This window comes from Seriola aureovittata, chromosome 18 (genome assembly GCF_021018895.1).
Source record: "Seriola aureovittata isolate HTS-2021-v1 ecotype China chromosome 18, ASM2101889v1, whole genome shotgun sequence".
Lineage (NCBI taxonomy): Eukaryota > Metazoa > Chordata > Actinopteri > Carangiformes > Carangidae > Seriola > Seriola aureovittata.
Window position 1 is genome coordinate 10982231 of NC_079381.1, and position 15943 is coordinate 10998173.

Consider the following 15943-nt stretch of genomic DNA (forward strand, 5'->3'; position numbering starts at 1 on the left):
TTGAAAGATGAAGTGTTTCTTCATGAGTTAAGAAATTACTAATTTAGTTTCTGATTTTCTTTTCCCTTGTCTTTCTGAAGTTTATGCTCAGATGAACATTATATCAATATCAACTTTGATATTATAAAAACATCAACAAAATTAAATACACCACACATTATATGTTTTACCAGAAAAATACAGGGGAAAAAAAAGATGTATCTGCATTGAATGATTGGGAAGACATCTCAATGCTGATACTAAAATCTAAATCCAAAGGAAATACAATTGCAAAAGAACCTGGTGTTTGATATATACAGTCAATCAGTGAGACAGGAAACTCGTAAGTGTGGAGACCTATACAACACAGATTGATCTTAAAAAAACATCAGCCATTCTACATACACTGTGAACATCAAAACATCAGCATAAAAAAAAATCAAAAGGGCGGGTTTGAAATTGGTCAGGTCTCCAAGGCTGAAGACTATCACAAATTAGGCTCACTGCAGAACAATGTAATGTTCATCATGTAAGACACAGCGTAGATGCAGTTCAGAGGCTATTTCAGGTCGTGAACTGGTGTGTTTTGCCCAGCGGCAGGGTACATAAGGGAGCCTAAAACACCACATCAGCAACTGAGAACTGCTGATTGTGTCAGATTCTGAGCCTTTACCCATCATGCTCAGTTAATTGTTTACCTGCTGGAAGCTGCCAGAGGTACAAAAGAACAAAAAATGCACTTAAACAATAAAACAAAGGGCTTGCTCAGCGTTGTGTAAAACTGCATGCTTAGATCTACGTCTGCAGGTGAGATGTTTTAGTTCAGTGGCACCCCTTTCTTCTGATGGCCTACTTTTCCCTTGTTCATCATACTGTATCTGTAGTATGCTCAATTAAAGCTGATGGCAATCTCTGGCTTCCAAAGAATGTTTGAATGTTTAAGGAGTTAAAGAAAATAGAATAAAGAGTAAAAGCACCTTTCAATTAGTAGCAGAATGAAACCAAATTAACTTCCTGCCAATGCTGCACTTGGGAAGATTAAAGGACTGGGTGAATTATGCTGCAAAAGACTTTAAAGTGAGGCAGAACCCAAATCAGGAACTTGACACCAGTCATGAAAATTAAAGATATATTTTTGCAGAAAGAATCTCAGTTTGAATATTGCTCCTGGATAAAAATGAACAGTGTGAAGCACCATAGTCAAGCTTTGTTCATCTCACATTTGAATAATGAAGTATTTCTTAATGTAGTATTTTCATAGGGTGCATGCAATGCATGCACTATTTTTCAAGTAAATTATCTTATAACTATCAATTTAAAAATGTTTCAATGGTTGTTTAAGTAAAGATTACAGGGCTGACATATAGTATGTTGTGGTTTGTGTATCTAGATGCACGTCAGATGCTATGATAGTGACTTTTCCAAAAAGCAAAAACAGAAGGTTAGGAATTATAGTTACAAAAATGTATACAGTGGAAATATACACAACCTCAGTGTTCCTACTGCACATATTGTTAGCAGATGGGAAATTCTATAGCCAGTTGGCCTAAATCTGGGCCATATTTGAAATACTAATCCAAATACAATCCACTGGAATATGAGGATGTGAAATGGTACATAATCTTGATTATTATGAGCTACACAAATGAAAAAGCCTTGTGTACAGTACATGTTCTACCCAAATGTCAAACAGTTCGGATCCAGAGCAAGTTTTTCAGACCGCGTTTTCTACACTGGTCCATATAGAGCCTGTTGCCTTCTGAAAAGGTTAATTACATATTAAGAGCATGTTAGTGTCATAAATTGAATGAAGCCAGGCAGTCCAAAGGCTTCACTGGCAGTCATTTGCTGGAAATTTGTAAATCAGCACATTTACCCATAGTCTACTTAAGAAGCCTATGGTTTTGTGTGACATGTACTTCACTGCAGTATTTCAGTCCAATGCTACTTTATAATTTTACTCCACTGCATCAGTGGAAAATATTGAAGTTTTTAATCCACCACATTTATTTGACAACTTTACTTACTGCAGATTAATAATACAAAATATGTACATGTACATATGTGATTTTATATGTAAAAATTGTGGTATTGCTACTTTTACTTGACTAAAACATCTCAATACTTCTTTCACCAATGGTTTTTTAAAATATGACATGGAATTGATATGGATTTAAATAGTATGAATCAGACCATCATAATTAGCTAAAGTGCGCAGTAGTAAGCGCACCCTTCGTAATTAGGCGGGCAACTTAAACGGCCACTTCCGCTTTAGTAGTCGTTGTTAGCTAACATAACACTGCTGGAAACATTGGCGCCAACTTTGCAACTTTACAAGTAACACTACCTAAACAAGCTAACCTACAAGAGCCAGACCATGTTACTCCAACACGTCTTTGTGAATGAATATTTCCCGCTGTTGCTGCCTCATTTTGCGATCAACTTTTGGCCCGGACGACACTTCAAGCTTCCGACGGTGATTTCCAGGCCTGCGGTGGACAGCACCTGTCAAAGAGCTAACTGCAGAGATCACGACTACCTTCTCAAAGCTAAGTCCCTGCTGTTTTTTTTGTTAACATCTGAGATAACGTCTCGTGGCTCTGTTCAGTTGTTGTTTGTTTTGTTTTTTCGGTTTTCCGCGCTGGCTGCTTATTTGAGCTGTTTCTTGTGTCTGCTGGCTGAAAATTTCTGCTCTTCTGCTGTGAACATTTGGCTCTGTACGAGATTTGCATCTGTAATAATCGATGATTAATGTCTTGGAGTGGCTGGCCTATGTTTTGTCATGGTTGTTGTTTGGCATGTGACGCTTTCATCGTGGAGATATGAATATATGTTGTATGAATATTCATGTTTGAGTTTCATTATTATTTGAGTGTTATGGCCCGAGATGCTCTCAGGGCATGTTTCTCCATCGGTTGTTGCCTTTGATTTTGGTGATATGCATATCCCATCTACATAATGGTTTGGTCAACTACACTTTCTCAGCTGGCTTTACAGCTTTTCATACCATAATATCTGAGCTTGTGGTTTTTTTCTGCTGCTGCACTGAACTGCTCTGATTGCCAACTGTAAGCTCATCCATGTAGTGATGGTGCATATACTGCTGCTTATCACACAACATAACATTTCACAAGAGTCTGTCTGCTTGTTGCTCCCTATGTTGCTGATTGTTGATGATTATGTGATGATGATTTTTTTTATTTTTATATATAAATTATCTGCTTCTTAACTAGGGGTGTAATGATTCTGAAATGGAGACTGAAACCTCCATACAAATGCCTATGATCTTGTATCGGAACCGTGACAACCCTTCCCGCATGCTCACACACAGTTAGGGCAAGCTGTACATTTTGTACATGTTGCACCTATTTTATTGTCTTCCAAATGAATTTGTCGTGTGACTGTTTCAGTCAAATCATGATTGGGATGATTGAGTGATTATGCCTGTGGTAAAAGTTTACCCACATTCAAGTCAACAGTTTTGGAACATTTTGGCAGTCTCTGTACCTTGTAGTTTTGGGGAGGAATTATATTCTCGAAACTCTCCAGTGTCTTCTGTGCTGAGCTTGGTGTATGTTTGTATCTTTGTGGCTGGGTCAGAGCCTTGATGCAAAATATCACCTGTACTATGTGAAGCTCCCACCAGGTGTCCTGTTTGCCCCAAATGGCCCACAGGTTTGGAGCACCTGGTTTAGAGACCAACTTTCACAATTTAAAAACATGAAAAGGTGTTGAAGCAACTTTTAGTGAAGACAATCGTCTGAGGCAGCAGCTCTGAGCTTAGTGAGTTTTTTCAGTATGAGCATGAGGCCAGACATGGTGTGTTCCTCTGTCCTGCTTTATACAGAGACAGTCTGAAAAAGAGATATTTGAACAAACCACCTGAATGTCTTCAGACTGTGTGTTCCTCCAGACTGTGAAGCTGCATTTTTCCCTTTTTCCCCCTTTCCTTTTTTTTAAAAGCAGCAATTTCAAACCTAAACAATGATATCAATTTAGCATAGGATCTTATTTTGGACAGTGGTTACATGACAGTAGTCCTAGCATATATTAACAAAATTATTTTGGCACCAGTTATTCAAAGAAAAAAAAGAAGGTTGTGCTTTTACCAGATGAGAATATTTCTCTTTGATCTTACTAGTAATTTACTTCTTTTAGTGACAGCATAAATAATTCTATATTTATTCTGTTTAATTCTTCATTTACATGGTATGAAAGAGGTTTTTGGAGTGTTGTTTTTCACATAGAACTTCCTCAGGTTAAAGTTGTCATACATCTGTGGTGAGATCACAAAACAACAAACTGAATACATGTGAAGACAATTTATAAAGCAGACTTTGTTACATGATGTCTCTCAAGTGCCAATAGATATCAAAAGAGCGCTGGTTGACCCGACTGCCTCATCCAAATGTTCCACTGGAACTGGGAGGATCTTTTTCTTCTGCCATCTCAGGATCTAAACCTTCCTGCGTCTGAATCCTCTTTCTTCATTGCTGGGTCTGGTCTTCGTCAGGGTTTTTCCAACTCTAATCAACTCAGATAACTCAAATTTCATCTGGTCTGATCAAATGTAATATCTCATGCGTGGAAAAATACATGTTCTTGTTGCTCTATCTGTTTTGATGTAAACCACATGGCGCAGAATCTCAAGGGAATGTTTTAAACTGAGGCCGCCCAGTATTCGTATGGTGTTCCTAATAATGAGCATAGTGAGTGTATCTTTCATGATTACTTTATCTATTTAATATTGATCTCCTTGGGGCTCCAAAGATAACAGTGGTACACAATACAATGTAACTATTCAATTTAGGATATTTTCATACCCATTTCAGACAGGTTAGTGCAGATACAAACACCAGTTTTATGACTCTTGACGTCTTACTAACAAATCTGTCCTTGTACCATATTCATCAATGTTAAACCAGGCACGGCCTCTTCATGCACTCTGCAGTTTGTAGCCTCAGGAGGAACAAATCAGAGATACTTAATGACCTTGAACGACCCTGGAGAACAGCTTAAGATAAGAGCGTGTTTCCTCCTACTGTGGGATGCCAACACAGACAGTTATAAGCTGTCTGTGTTGATATAATGTCTTCCTTTTCTTTCTACACACATGTTGCATTTTCACTTAATTTTTCTCAATGTGAAAGCCACACACGAGGGATAGGTTTAACAGGTGAAAGGGACATTTTTGAAAAGGGACGTTGGTGTTGGGAAAGAAGTGGATTTACAATCTCTGGACACTCGGGACATACTGTAGATTATGCTAAATGGTTTGCAGTTGAATACTAACAAACTGTGTGAGATATTTGCAAACCACATTTTGCATATCAAATTCGATGTTAAATCCCCATTCTAATTTAAATGGAGGAAATAAAAATGGAGGTGGAGGTGGAAAAGCAGTGCACAGGATGGAAGAGTCTATGAAAGGCATGGAGATTAGGGATCGAGGCATTTCTGGGACAGGGAGATAAGGCACCTTTGAAACAACTTTTTGAGTGTCAGGACTGCCTTATCTGCCTTTTTCCATGCTAAGTTTCACCTAAAACAAAATAATTCAAAACGTGTTGTTTTTATCTCTCTCTCTCTCTCTCTCTCGCTCTCTCCCTCTGTCTTGTTGTGCTTACAATTTATTTCTGGCGCTGAGGCTGAACCAAGAGTTTTATTGTGAACAGAGAGAAATCAACAGAAAGTTAAACCACCTTCTTAATACACGATGGACTGTTTCTAATTCTCCACTCTTCATTTCAAAGTAGCCTCTACTGTCCACCTTTCTCTGTTCTGCTTTCCATGAATGGGTCTATAATATAGGAAGTCACTTGGCAGAGGTAGGGCTGTGTAGTAAACCAGCTTTTCTTGTCAAAGTTTTCATTTGGTATTGAGTTGAATTTAATTCTTAATCCACAAACGCATCCATAGAGATTTTTCTTGTGTAGTCCTGATGTGGCAATTGTATCTTCTTGGAAGTTGACATGAAATGAACTGTGTTCATGCAATTTTAAATAGCACTGGAGGAGTTGAAGTAATTTGCAGGAGTGTGATCATGGTGATAAGAAGTTCTATGAAACTTAAAAAGAGGATTGTAATGCATAAACTTGCACCCACTGAGGATGTGTCATGCACATCCCCGTTTGTGGGCAGTTGTCTTGTTTTATCAGGTTGTTACAGCCAAGACGACTTCACAACTTAATGGTCAGTGTTCACCAACCGTGTTCAGTCTCATCTCCACTCATGTGATACAGAGTAGTGATGATGGTGTGATAGCGGAGTTTCTTTTGGATGATTGTGGGGATGTAAGTCATTGAAATGAGAAATGAGCTGCAACATTATTTTTTCTCTGCAGTTCTATCAAACTGCAACAAGTCTGTCTCCATGGTTTTAAGCTTAAGTGTCCTTTAAACACATTTTCTTCAAACAAAAGGTCAGATTTCAGAGATCTTGCTGCTCATAGTTATTCTTTTCTCTTCTTCAAATTTGATGCATTTTAGAGAAAAAAATCATTTCTAAAAGCTACACCTTGCTTCTCTTTTGTTTGATTTTTCCCATTATGTCATCTGAACTGAAACGGCAAATAAAGCAACAGACTGAGACAGACAAAAGGACATGTTTGCATCTTTAATTAGATTTCCGGTGAGGAGGAAAACAAGAAAGCTCTCTCAAACTCCTGAGTCAGAGTGCTCTTCACATCATGTTCAGTTCAGCCCAATAAGTTAAAAAAAAACATTGATTACCAGTAATTTCTGTATAGACTGCATATGAGATTTTCTTCTATGTTTTCTGTGGCACAAGATGTACGGTTACCTTTCTAAAGAGGAACTTCCTGAATTGGCAGAATCCATCCAATCACAACTTTGCCTCAAACTGACCAGCGTCCATTTCTCTGATATGAAAATTATGCCAGAAAAAAAAAAATTCCATTAAACCCAGCAGCTGTTAAGGGCAACATCTTTGAGAATTTGGCAGCTTAATGCTTCTGCTGGAATTAAAATGGCTCAATGACATGAAGAGTTGTGTAACAGTTGAATTTGAAATCTGTAGTGAAAACATGTAATGCGTGACTCAGGCTGAGAGAGCACTTGTCTGTGCCAGACAAACCGTAGGCCAGCACTGCAATGTCAGAGAGAGGGCACAAGCAAATAAAAAGCAGAGTCCTGCTTGTAGAGAAATGAAGAACACTCCAGTGAGATTGTTTGACTCTAACACAAAAAGAATTCTGCACTTAATGCTCCAAATATTAACACATCCACACAAACAGTGACGAATGGAAAAGTATTTACCTTACACAGCTAGAGAATACTTTGTACTGTGTGTTTGAATATGTTTGTCTGTGGACATGCTAGGGCTGGGACCACTCAACCATCTCGAGTGAAATCTGTTAAAAAAAAAAAAAAAAAACTATAAACTTTCTCAGTGCCGACCACTTATGCAAACAGTAATTGGTTAGTAATAATAGCGATTCTGTATGACATTCAGGAGCTGTTGTAATTTGGGGACGCACTGTTTCAGTTGATGCGCACCGCTGTGACTATCTGAGCCGTGAGCTGTGGTGGGACTGAGCTATGTCTTCTTGCATTGCTACTCTCTACCTTGCCTGAAATGTGACAGCATTTTAAGGAGGAGAAGCAGGACAACAAACACGATGTTAACACTTTCAGATAACACAAGCAATTTTTAAGATCATTTGTAAAGCTGGTACTGTTTATATTCATTTCATCAAGTAAATGCTCTTACATTAGTTGCTCCCTCTAGCACTAACAAAAACTACAGGCACACAAAAAGTAGAATACTGGCACAAAAAAGAAATCTCAATACTCTGGCCTCAGTTTACCATTTTATTTCTTAGGTTGAGATAAACAAGCCTTCATTTGGCTGAAATGTGTCAGCTTAACGTCCTCAGTATGCTTCGGATGAAGATCGTTTAACAGGCTGTCTACAACCAAGCGCGACACCATGAATGCCTTCCAGAGGAGACTGTCCGTAAGTGTGTGCTGTTTCACACATCACGTCCTGCTCCTCTTTTATAACAGCAGCCTTTTCACTCCACTTTGGACACTGGCCATTTGGACCAAGTTTAAACAGCAAACTTTCTGTCCTTTGAGTGCCTCTATGCCATTTTATATGTTAATTTGACTCTAGCAGAGCACACACTTCACTTAGTAGATGTGCACCTGTCTTGCATCTGAAAAACAGGGAAGCATTTGACAGCTCGAACGCTGTTTTTAAAATTATAACATTGTTGATGTTAAATGTTAATTTTGTCATGATTTGTTAAAATGCCTTTTTGTCCCAGCCCTGTTGTTTTATTTGTGTGTGTCTCTGTGTGTGAGCACTTGCAATTTGTTTCAGATTGGTGTCCAGCTCAGCTGCTGCTCTCCACATGTGACAATTCTTAATCTGTCTGTGAAAGCTCAGGTCACTCGGCCAGTGCGATCGTCTCAGACACAGACACACACTCAGTACATATTTCTGGCCTTTTAACTAGCTGACACCTGGCAGGAGCAGCAGATGGCTGTTAACAGCTTAAACTTCTGGCAGATCTGTTTAATTCAGAGAGCTCCGGTCCTCCGACTGGATCACAGCCCAGTGAAGTAAGAGGTGGCAGAAGCTCGTTTGGCTGCCATTAAGAGAAGCCAAGAGTGTTTGGCAGGAGTGAGAGCAGCCGGCTCTATTGACAGGGGCCGGCTAAGTGGCCTGAACCCTCTGCAAAAGAGCAAAGGGGATCAACAGGGCAACTCCTACACTACAGGGGTAGGTGCACTTGGATGGCTGTTACATCCCTCTTGACATCATGAATCATACTAGACTGTCCATGTGTATGTGATAAAAAGATAATTGTGGGGATGAAGGTGATCATTCTTTTTGCTTCAAAGGAGGAGCAGATAGAGAAAATACACAACACATCTGCATGTTTTTTTTTCTTTTCCTTTTTACATGGAAAACACACACACACACACACACACACACACACTCACACAAAATCAGCACATTGTACTTTTTTTTTTCTTTTCTTTTTTTTTTTACCAAAACATAAAGCTCAATTCCTCAAACAGAAGATGCATTTCTAAGGAGATAATACATTCATTCCAAGCGATGGCGACGGAGATTACAATATCTTGATAGAATAGACAAACAGATTAATTACTTCATGGCTAAAACCTGAGTTATTCCAAAGTATTTCCATATGAAACTGCACAACAATGCACATCAAAAATAAATGATGCATCATTATTCTCATATAGAGTATTATTTGCATGACTAAAGCTATGCTAATATATTCATGTGATATATACACACATCAGTATATGGATTATTTATGTATATGTGTGTGTCCGGGATCTGAGATTATCTAAGAGGTCCAGTCAAAACACAGAACCATATTATGACAGAATGACTTTCAGCGATTTTTCTGAAGCACTTCAGCCTCAAAAATTTTATGTCCTTGCAACAGAAGTGACTAAAATGATATTTCTTTTTTGTACATGTTGGAATTTTTGATGCTCCCTTTTTGCTTTCAAACTCGAGATGCAGAGATAGTCCAGTTGTCTCTGCTTTTTCCTCATTTTTTTCTTTTATTTGTATTGTTTCGGCCCTTTTTGTTAGTCTTTGAAAGTTACTCTTGAAATGAGGAAGAACAGAGCAGCATGATTTAGTTTGTCTTCAGCCTCCTCGGCCTGCCATCCCTCTCCATCCTCTCCCAGCCCTCTCCAGGATGAAAGCAGGTATGACTGTTTAATATTGAGCTGTTGGGTCGAGCACTACAGTTGAGCAATGTTCAGTCATTGGATCAGTTTTAACAGGTTCCTCGTGGCACTGGAGGGCTCCGCTGCACCCACTATCCTGGTGTCTTCGTCACAAAAAATCCTCATAGTCCAACAGTTTGGAGTGCTGGCGCGTCTTCCAAAGTCGGTAGAGGCGGAAGTCGAAGTACATCTCAATCATCTCTTTGCCTTGATTGGTAAATGAGACAGGAAAAGTTTGAATTACGCATTTAGGAAGCAGAATCACTTTGTTATCAAGTAAACAATGCAGAACAATCTGATTCCATTACTATACCAGCAAAGAAGAACACGCTGCCACACATAATACGAAAACAGTAGTATGAGGTTTTCTGATTAGCATCAGATGCTAACAGAAAGATGTGTGTGTGTTTGTGTGCACGTGTGTGTACATTTTTAAATCCAACTAACTAGCTTTGTGGGTTGACATTCGTGTGAGTGATCAGAGCTAGGGTCTCGTCACAGACCTGCAATTAATGTTTTTAACCGCAGCCATGATCTTTCCCAATGAACAAGTGCTCTTGTCTAGCAAAGGTAGGGACAAACCTTTGGTGTGATTTGTTTTTACCTGTGCAAATTGATTTTCTCTTTGTTGCTGCCATCTATATCATGGTTAATTTGTAAATCCTCAGGAGTGCAGATGTTGGTGCCTTCTTAATGGACAGTTAGCAGGTGATGTATGAAGAGTACAAGAGGGAAGGGAGAACATGTCTCTGTGGTGAACTTTTGATAAAAGGGAAGAGGCTAAAGAAGAGGAAGTTTGGATCTGGATGTAACAGACAAGAGGTTTGAGGTCTTCCTGGACCAAGAGTAGTCTTTTGTTATATTGACTATTGTGTAGAAGAGAACAGACTGTTTGTCCCTACTCCTCCCTGCAGCTAGGGATGGGAAGAGTGGGTCTAAAAAAAAAAGTGGAAAGTAAAAAGACTACTTTCTCCTTTGTGATGGCTGTTGCACACATAGTGTGAAGTCTATATGACTTGGATCAATTGCATTAAATTAAAAAAAAAAAAAAAAAAAAATCAAAAGTATATGATATTTCATAAGAAATATGAAATACCATATCGACGCAGCACCCAAATAAGACGGATAAGGAGGAGGGAGAGCAAGTGAGTGAAGAACAGTATGAATATATTTGAAATAAGGACAAACCTTAAATTGACACATTGTTGAAATAAATTTGATTTCTCAATAAGGGAACAGCTGTTTGGTTAAAATTCCTCCTGCAGGTGTTCATGCTGGACATATGGTATTTGCTTGCGTCATTTCAAATTTAGTGTATGTGTCCTTGTGGTCTGCATATTTGAGTGTGTTTTCTCAGACCCACCCTGTGCAGACAGCTCCAGCGGTGACTCGAACTCGACAGAATAAGGCCTCATCAGATTCTTCAGTTTCTGGAACAGCTGTTTGGCCGAGATAAGAAAGCAAACACCAATTAATCCCACTGCACTTGGATACGCTCGCAGCAGGGGAGCCCGCATCTTCAGACACAACACGCACACATACACAAACACAGAGACGTACAAGAAAGACAATGAATCCAGCTCATTACAGCCAAAGCGACATGTGCTCATTCTTCCTGTGCAGGTAACAAAGAGGACAGGAAATGAGAGGAGAGGTGCAAAGGTGCTCGGTTTTCCTGATTGGCTTCATATGACTTCTCTGTATTTTCAGCAACATGGCTCGTCAAAAGCAGAGGAAGATGTCCCGCATTAAAGAGTCTCATATTCAGGAAATTACAGGAAAGAAGATTAAAATCAAACGATTATCTGATCTGTAAAATGGAAGAAGTTGAGATGCTAGCTGGAATTTTGCATTTGTAGTCCCAACACCAAGACCGAAATTCACATTTAGTGCTAAAATAATTGGTCAGTTAAAAAAATTCATCAAATAAAAACGTCTCGTGTAGGTTCCCACTTCTAAAATGAGAGAATTTGTTTATTTATATTATTTTTTTCAGCTTTATTACATTGTAGATAGGATAGTTTGGGGTTTTGGAGCTATTTGAAAACATCACTTTCAGCTCCAGGAGCTTGTGATGTACATTTTTTAAACTAACCCAGACGAAAGAAAGAAAATTGCAACAATATGCAACAATTTTTTTTCAGTTGTCTCTTCTGCAGTTTATTGCTACTGACGCATTGTCATGCACATTAAGATCGAAGCTCACTGATTTCTTGCTTGGATTTAATCATGAGGGATCTCGATACCTCCCTGTCAGAGAAATCAAAGGCCAAATCCACCTTTGTTTTTCACTTTATGTTGTTCAAATGGAGGTGGTAAAGAAAAAAGCAGCTTTCATTCCTTGTGTTCGCAGTCCTTTGAAAAAGATAAAAGAAGATGGCTAGTTGCCAGATGTGGAGGTTTGGGAGATGCAGGCAGCATGGCTCATCTGTAGTGCAGAGAGAGCTGCAGGCAAATAACAAATCTCAAGTAATGTGTTGCATGTTGGGTAAATTTCTTTCTGTCCTGGGTGGCTTCTTACAAGCTCTTAGTGGCTGTTATTGCCAAGACTGATTCATATTTTGTGCTGACAAAACCAAAACGCGCTAGGAAATTTCTGACAACTGGGTCACACTGCCTCTCTGGCCTGCTCACCTGCTGTTCTCAATCCCCAGCTTTTGTTTCCATTCCTCCAGCCGCCGAACTGTGTCTCAAAACAGTGCTACAAAATGTACATTTCACGTGGCAATTTTAATGGTGCTTTCCAGTAATCTCAAAGCAGCACCGACATTTTTTCTCTTTTATCAGCCAGTTCATTTTACCTTAACACATACTGTTTCCATCACATTCACTTTCATGTAAACCGAACTCCTCTGAAATCCAAAACACACTAAATGCAGTATTAAATGTGATGACAGCATGGTGCATGGATTACAATGAAAATGGCTCCGAACAAGACAATATTACAGAGAGAATTAACATTACAAAATCAGCTTTTGTTGTGCTTAACAAATGAGATCCCTTTGATATTTGCTGAATGATTTTTATTAATCATGCATTATGATTTTACTTTTCAAACAGAGAGGGGGTGGTTTAATTTACCTCTCTGATGAAGTCAACCCACTCTAGCATTGCTACAGGCTCATGTCAATATTTATGAGCTTAAATCTACACTTTATCACATTATATTAGGATTTAAGCGCCCCCAAGCACAACTGCACATATTTGTATGCAGTATATGAACATACATCAGTCAGTGTGTGTGTGTGTATATGTATGAAGTTGTGGCCTGCTTTCAAATGTGTGTTTAGGAAGATTTAGCTCAACATGTCCCGTCTGTTTTGTGCTGTCTGGAGTGCAGCGTTTGGCAGCATTTGAGCTGTTTAAAAATGGATTGGATGGGGAATCTGCTTAACAGAGGCAAGATGTGAGCGATGAGTGCTGTCGTGCATTTGTTTGGTGGATTTGGTGGTTATACATCACGTTAAAGAAGTTAAATGAGATATTTTTGGCCATTTATTGTAGTTACCAGCGGAGAACAAGTTTGTAGCCGACCAGAATGAAAAGCACAACAACAAGGTCACCTCAGGTACATCCTAAAAAAGTGAATGTGTGGCTTCTGCAGAGTTACAAGTGAAATTCATGAATTGTATTTTCTAACTGTGCTTTAATAAATACTGTAGTTGACAAGTGTGAAAATATCACTCTTGGGCCAAACCCTTGAAAAAAAAAAGAGACACACCCATGTGATTGTTTTGGATCCATGCTCTCTTGAAACAATTGCATTTGTGTTTTTCTGTTGGGGTGGAGATATCACCGATGTGCAGTCTGTTTTCCAGACTGCCAGACTGTCCATCAGCCCCGGAGAGATCCACTTTATATAACAAAGCATTTTGGCAGACATGACTGGAACAGACAGTTGGGTCACACAAACACTGCTGGCTATGGCGTTTTATCTTTGTGTGCATGTGTATCTGCCAGCTTGTTTGTGTGTGTGTGATTTAAAAAAAATAAAAAATAATAATTTTTTGTCTTGTGGGTGTTTTTTTTATTATTTGTTCATGTCAGGTAGAGAGAGGTGCAGCGTCACTCAGCTTTATCCATCAATATTACTCAGAGTGAGATGATAGTCACACAGGTGCAGAAAGAGAAAGTGGGAGAAACAGAGAGAAGCTGGAGGATGATGTGCTGATTATCAGACAAACAGTGATAGAAACAGACACAGTGAGCATAAATATGACAGCAGAGAGCAGCAAACAGGGAAATAAGGACAAAGAGAGGCAGAGACAAAACTGGGCAGGCAAGAGCATGAAGAAGTGTAATGATAAAAGACAGGGGACCAAAACTCTATAAATTTTGGGCATCCTTAGTTATTAAATCAGTTTGATTGGCACATAAAGCCTAGATTTTGAACAAGTTATTATGATTAAGGTTGCGTTATACTTTGTCATACACTCAGTCACAGTGTACTGCTGTGACACTATACGTGCCATAGGAATTTCACCCGCGTTGATATACTCAGCACCGCACTGAGCAGATGTACTGCACATTATGCAGTCCAAGGCAGTGAGGACTGAAGGAGGCTATCTGCGTTAAAGTAGAGCAACCATCCCTCAACAGAGGAAGAGGTCTACAACACCACTTATCCCCCACCTACAATCCTGTCCTTCCATCCCTTCGCAAGAGATTTAACAACCATTGACACTTGGCCTCAGCTGACTGACTCATTACAACAGTGAGGAGCGCTAAGTAACGAGTGACATAAATGGCCTTGATAATGACCCCACAGAGGTTAAATACCCAGGTGGACCTCCCCAGTCAATCAGTACTTTGCCAAGAAATGTAGGCGTTTCAAATGCGGGTTTGACTGGGTCCTTAAAATGTAAAATGTTTAATATGTAATATGGCTTTAGATTAAAGTGGTGCTCAAATGAACTTTAATGTTTTTCAGTCCTGTTTGGTGAAAACCTGCTATTTTAATATGGGAAATGGCGAGTAAAGGTTTTCTGTGCATTTACTGTGAGTGTACGGTATGTGTTGTGCATTAGTGTCTGTATACCTTTTCTCCATTGGGGTTGCCCAGGACATAACATCCCATTATGTGGATGAGGTTGGGTTCTGGGTTGACTTTGCTCATGAAGCGACTGAGCCTCCTCCAGAATCTGGACAAAGACAAAGGCTGCAGTTAGATGGATGGGCCAACTCTTTTCTTTGATTGACAGTTCCCATGAAATTAAATACAAAAGAGCAAAGATAAAATGACCCTTTCCTCTTCACATGCACCACAGCAAGCACTCAGAAAAAACGCATATCCAAAACACAAACTCCAAGCATGACTTTTTAAAATATTCGGCGTCAAGCACATGTCACTTTTTATTGGCGTACTGCTGTGCTTTTGCACTGAAGCAACTGTTTTTACAGAATATCGTGCGAGGTGAATTATGGAACAGATTGTGAACCTTGTGTTTATATTGCTGAAACAAGTAAACATCACACATTCAAAGATGGTCCCCCTGGGAGAGATGCATCACTCCAAAGTAGTAGATTGTGTTCATAACTGAAAAACAAATGAAGGGGGAGCGCTGTTGCACGGTCCCAGTGGAAAGTCTGATTTAACCAATTGGGAGAGCTTCCACTGAAAAAGTATTAATAGTCTGAAAATATAGCAAAGAGCATTTCGATGACAAATCTGTTTCAGGACCTGTGATCCTTTGAACACATAATGAAGAGGATTAACCTTCCAGTTTGAAACAAAATGAAGAGCCAGTTTATTCTGATAGAGGTGTAAACTTTTATTTGGTTCAGCCCTTATTCTGATTATTGATGAAATAAAAGGCTCCGTGAAATCTAGCTAAGGTATCTCAATAATGAAATGCTGCTTGTCCCCACTCATGTTTTCTGTGTCTTGTAAAGTAACATTACTGTGTGTTATAAGACATGGAAATTGTGTGTTGTCATGATATTTGACACTGCGGTCAGGTCTCAAGTGAGGGCTCCAGCGGTGACTCACTGGCTCATGTCTTCTTCCTTTTCTACCTTAGCGAAGGTTGCCACTTTATTCTTCAGTAAATACAGATGACCGGGGCCTCCCTAAGAAACGCACACAAGAGTAAAACACATTATCACAACTGCTTATTTGCCTCCTCCTAATAAAGATTTTAGGAGCTTAGATCCCAAAGGAAGATATTTACTGCAGTCTAGCAAGTTATTCACCAAATTCCTATATACAGTGTATGAACGAACAT

At 39.2% G+C, this 15943-nt stretch overlaps 1 protein-coding gene across 1 annotated transcript in view; it reads right to left on the reverse strand.

Annotated features, from left to right (window-relative positions):
- Nucleotides 1-6581: 6581 nt before the first annotated feature.
- Nucleotides 6582-15943, reverse strand: part of nsmfa (NMDA receptor synaptonuclear signaling and neuronal migration factor a) — a 41663-nt gene continuing 32301 nt past the window's right edge. Inside the window, 4 exon segments of the mRNA XM_056404348.1 lie at nt 6582-9926; nt 11083-11158; nt 14758-14860; nt 15709-15788. Coding sequence (XP_056260323.1) covers nt 9829-9926; nt 11083-11158; nt 14758-14860; nt 15709-15788 — 357 coding nt within the window. The 3' untranslated portion in view covers nt 6582-9828.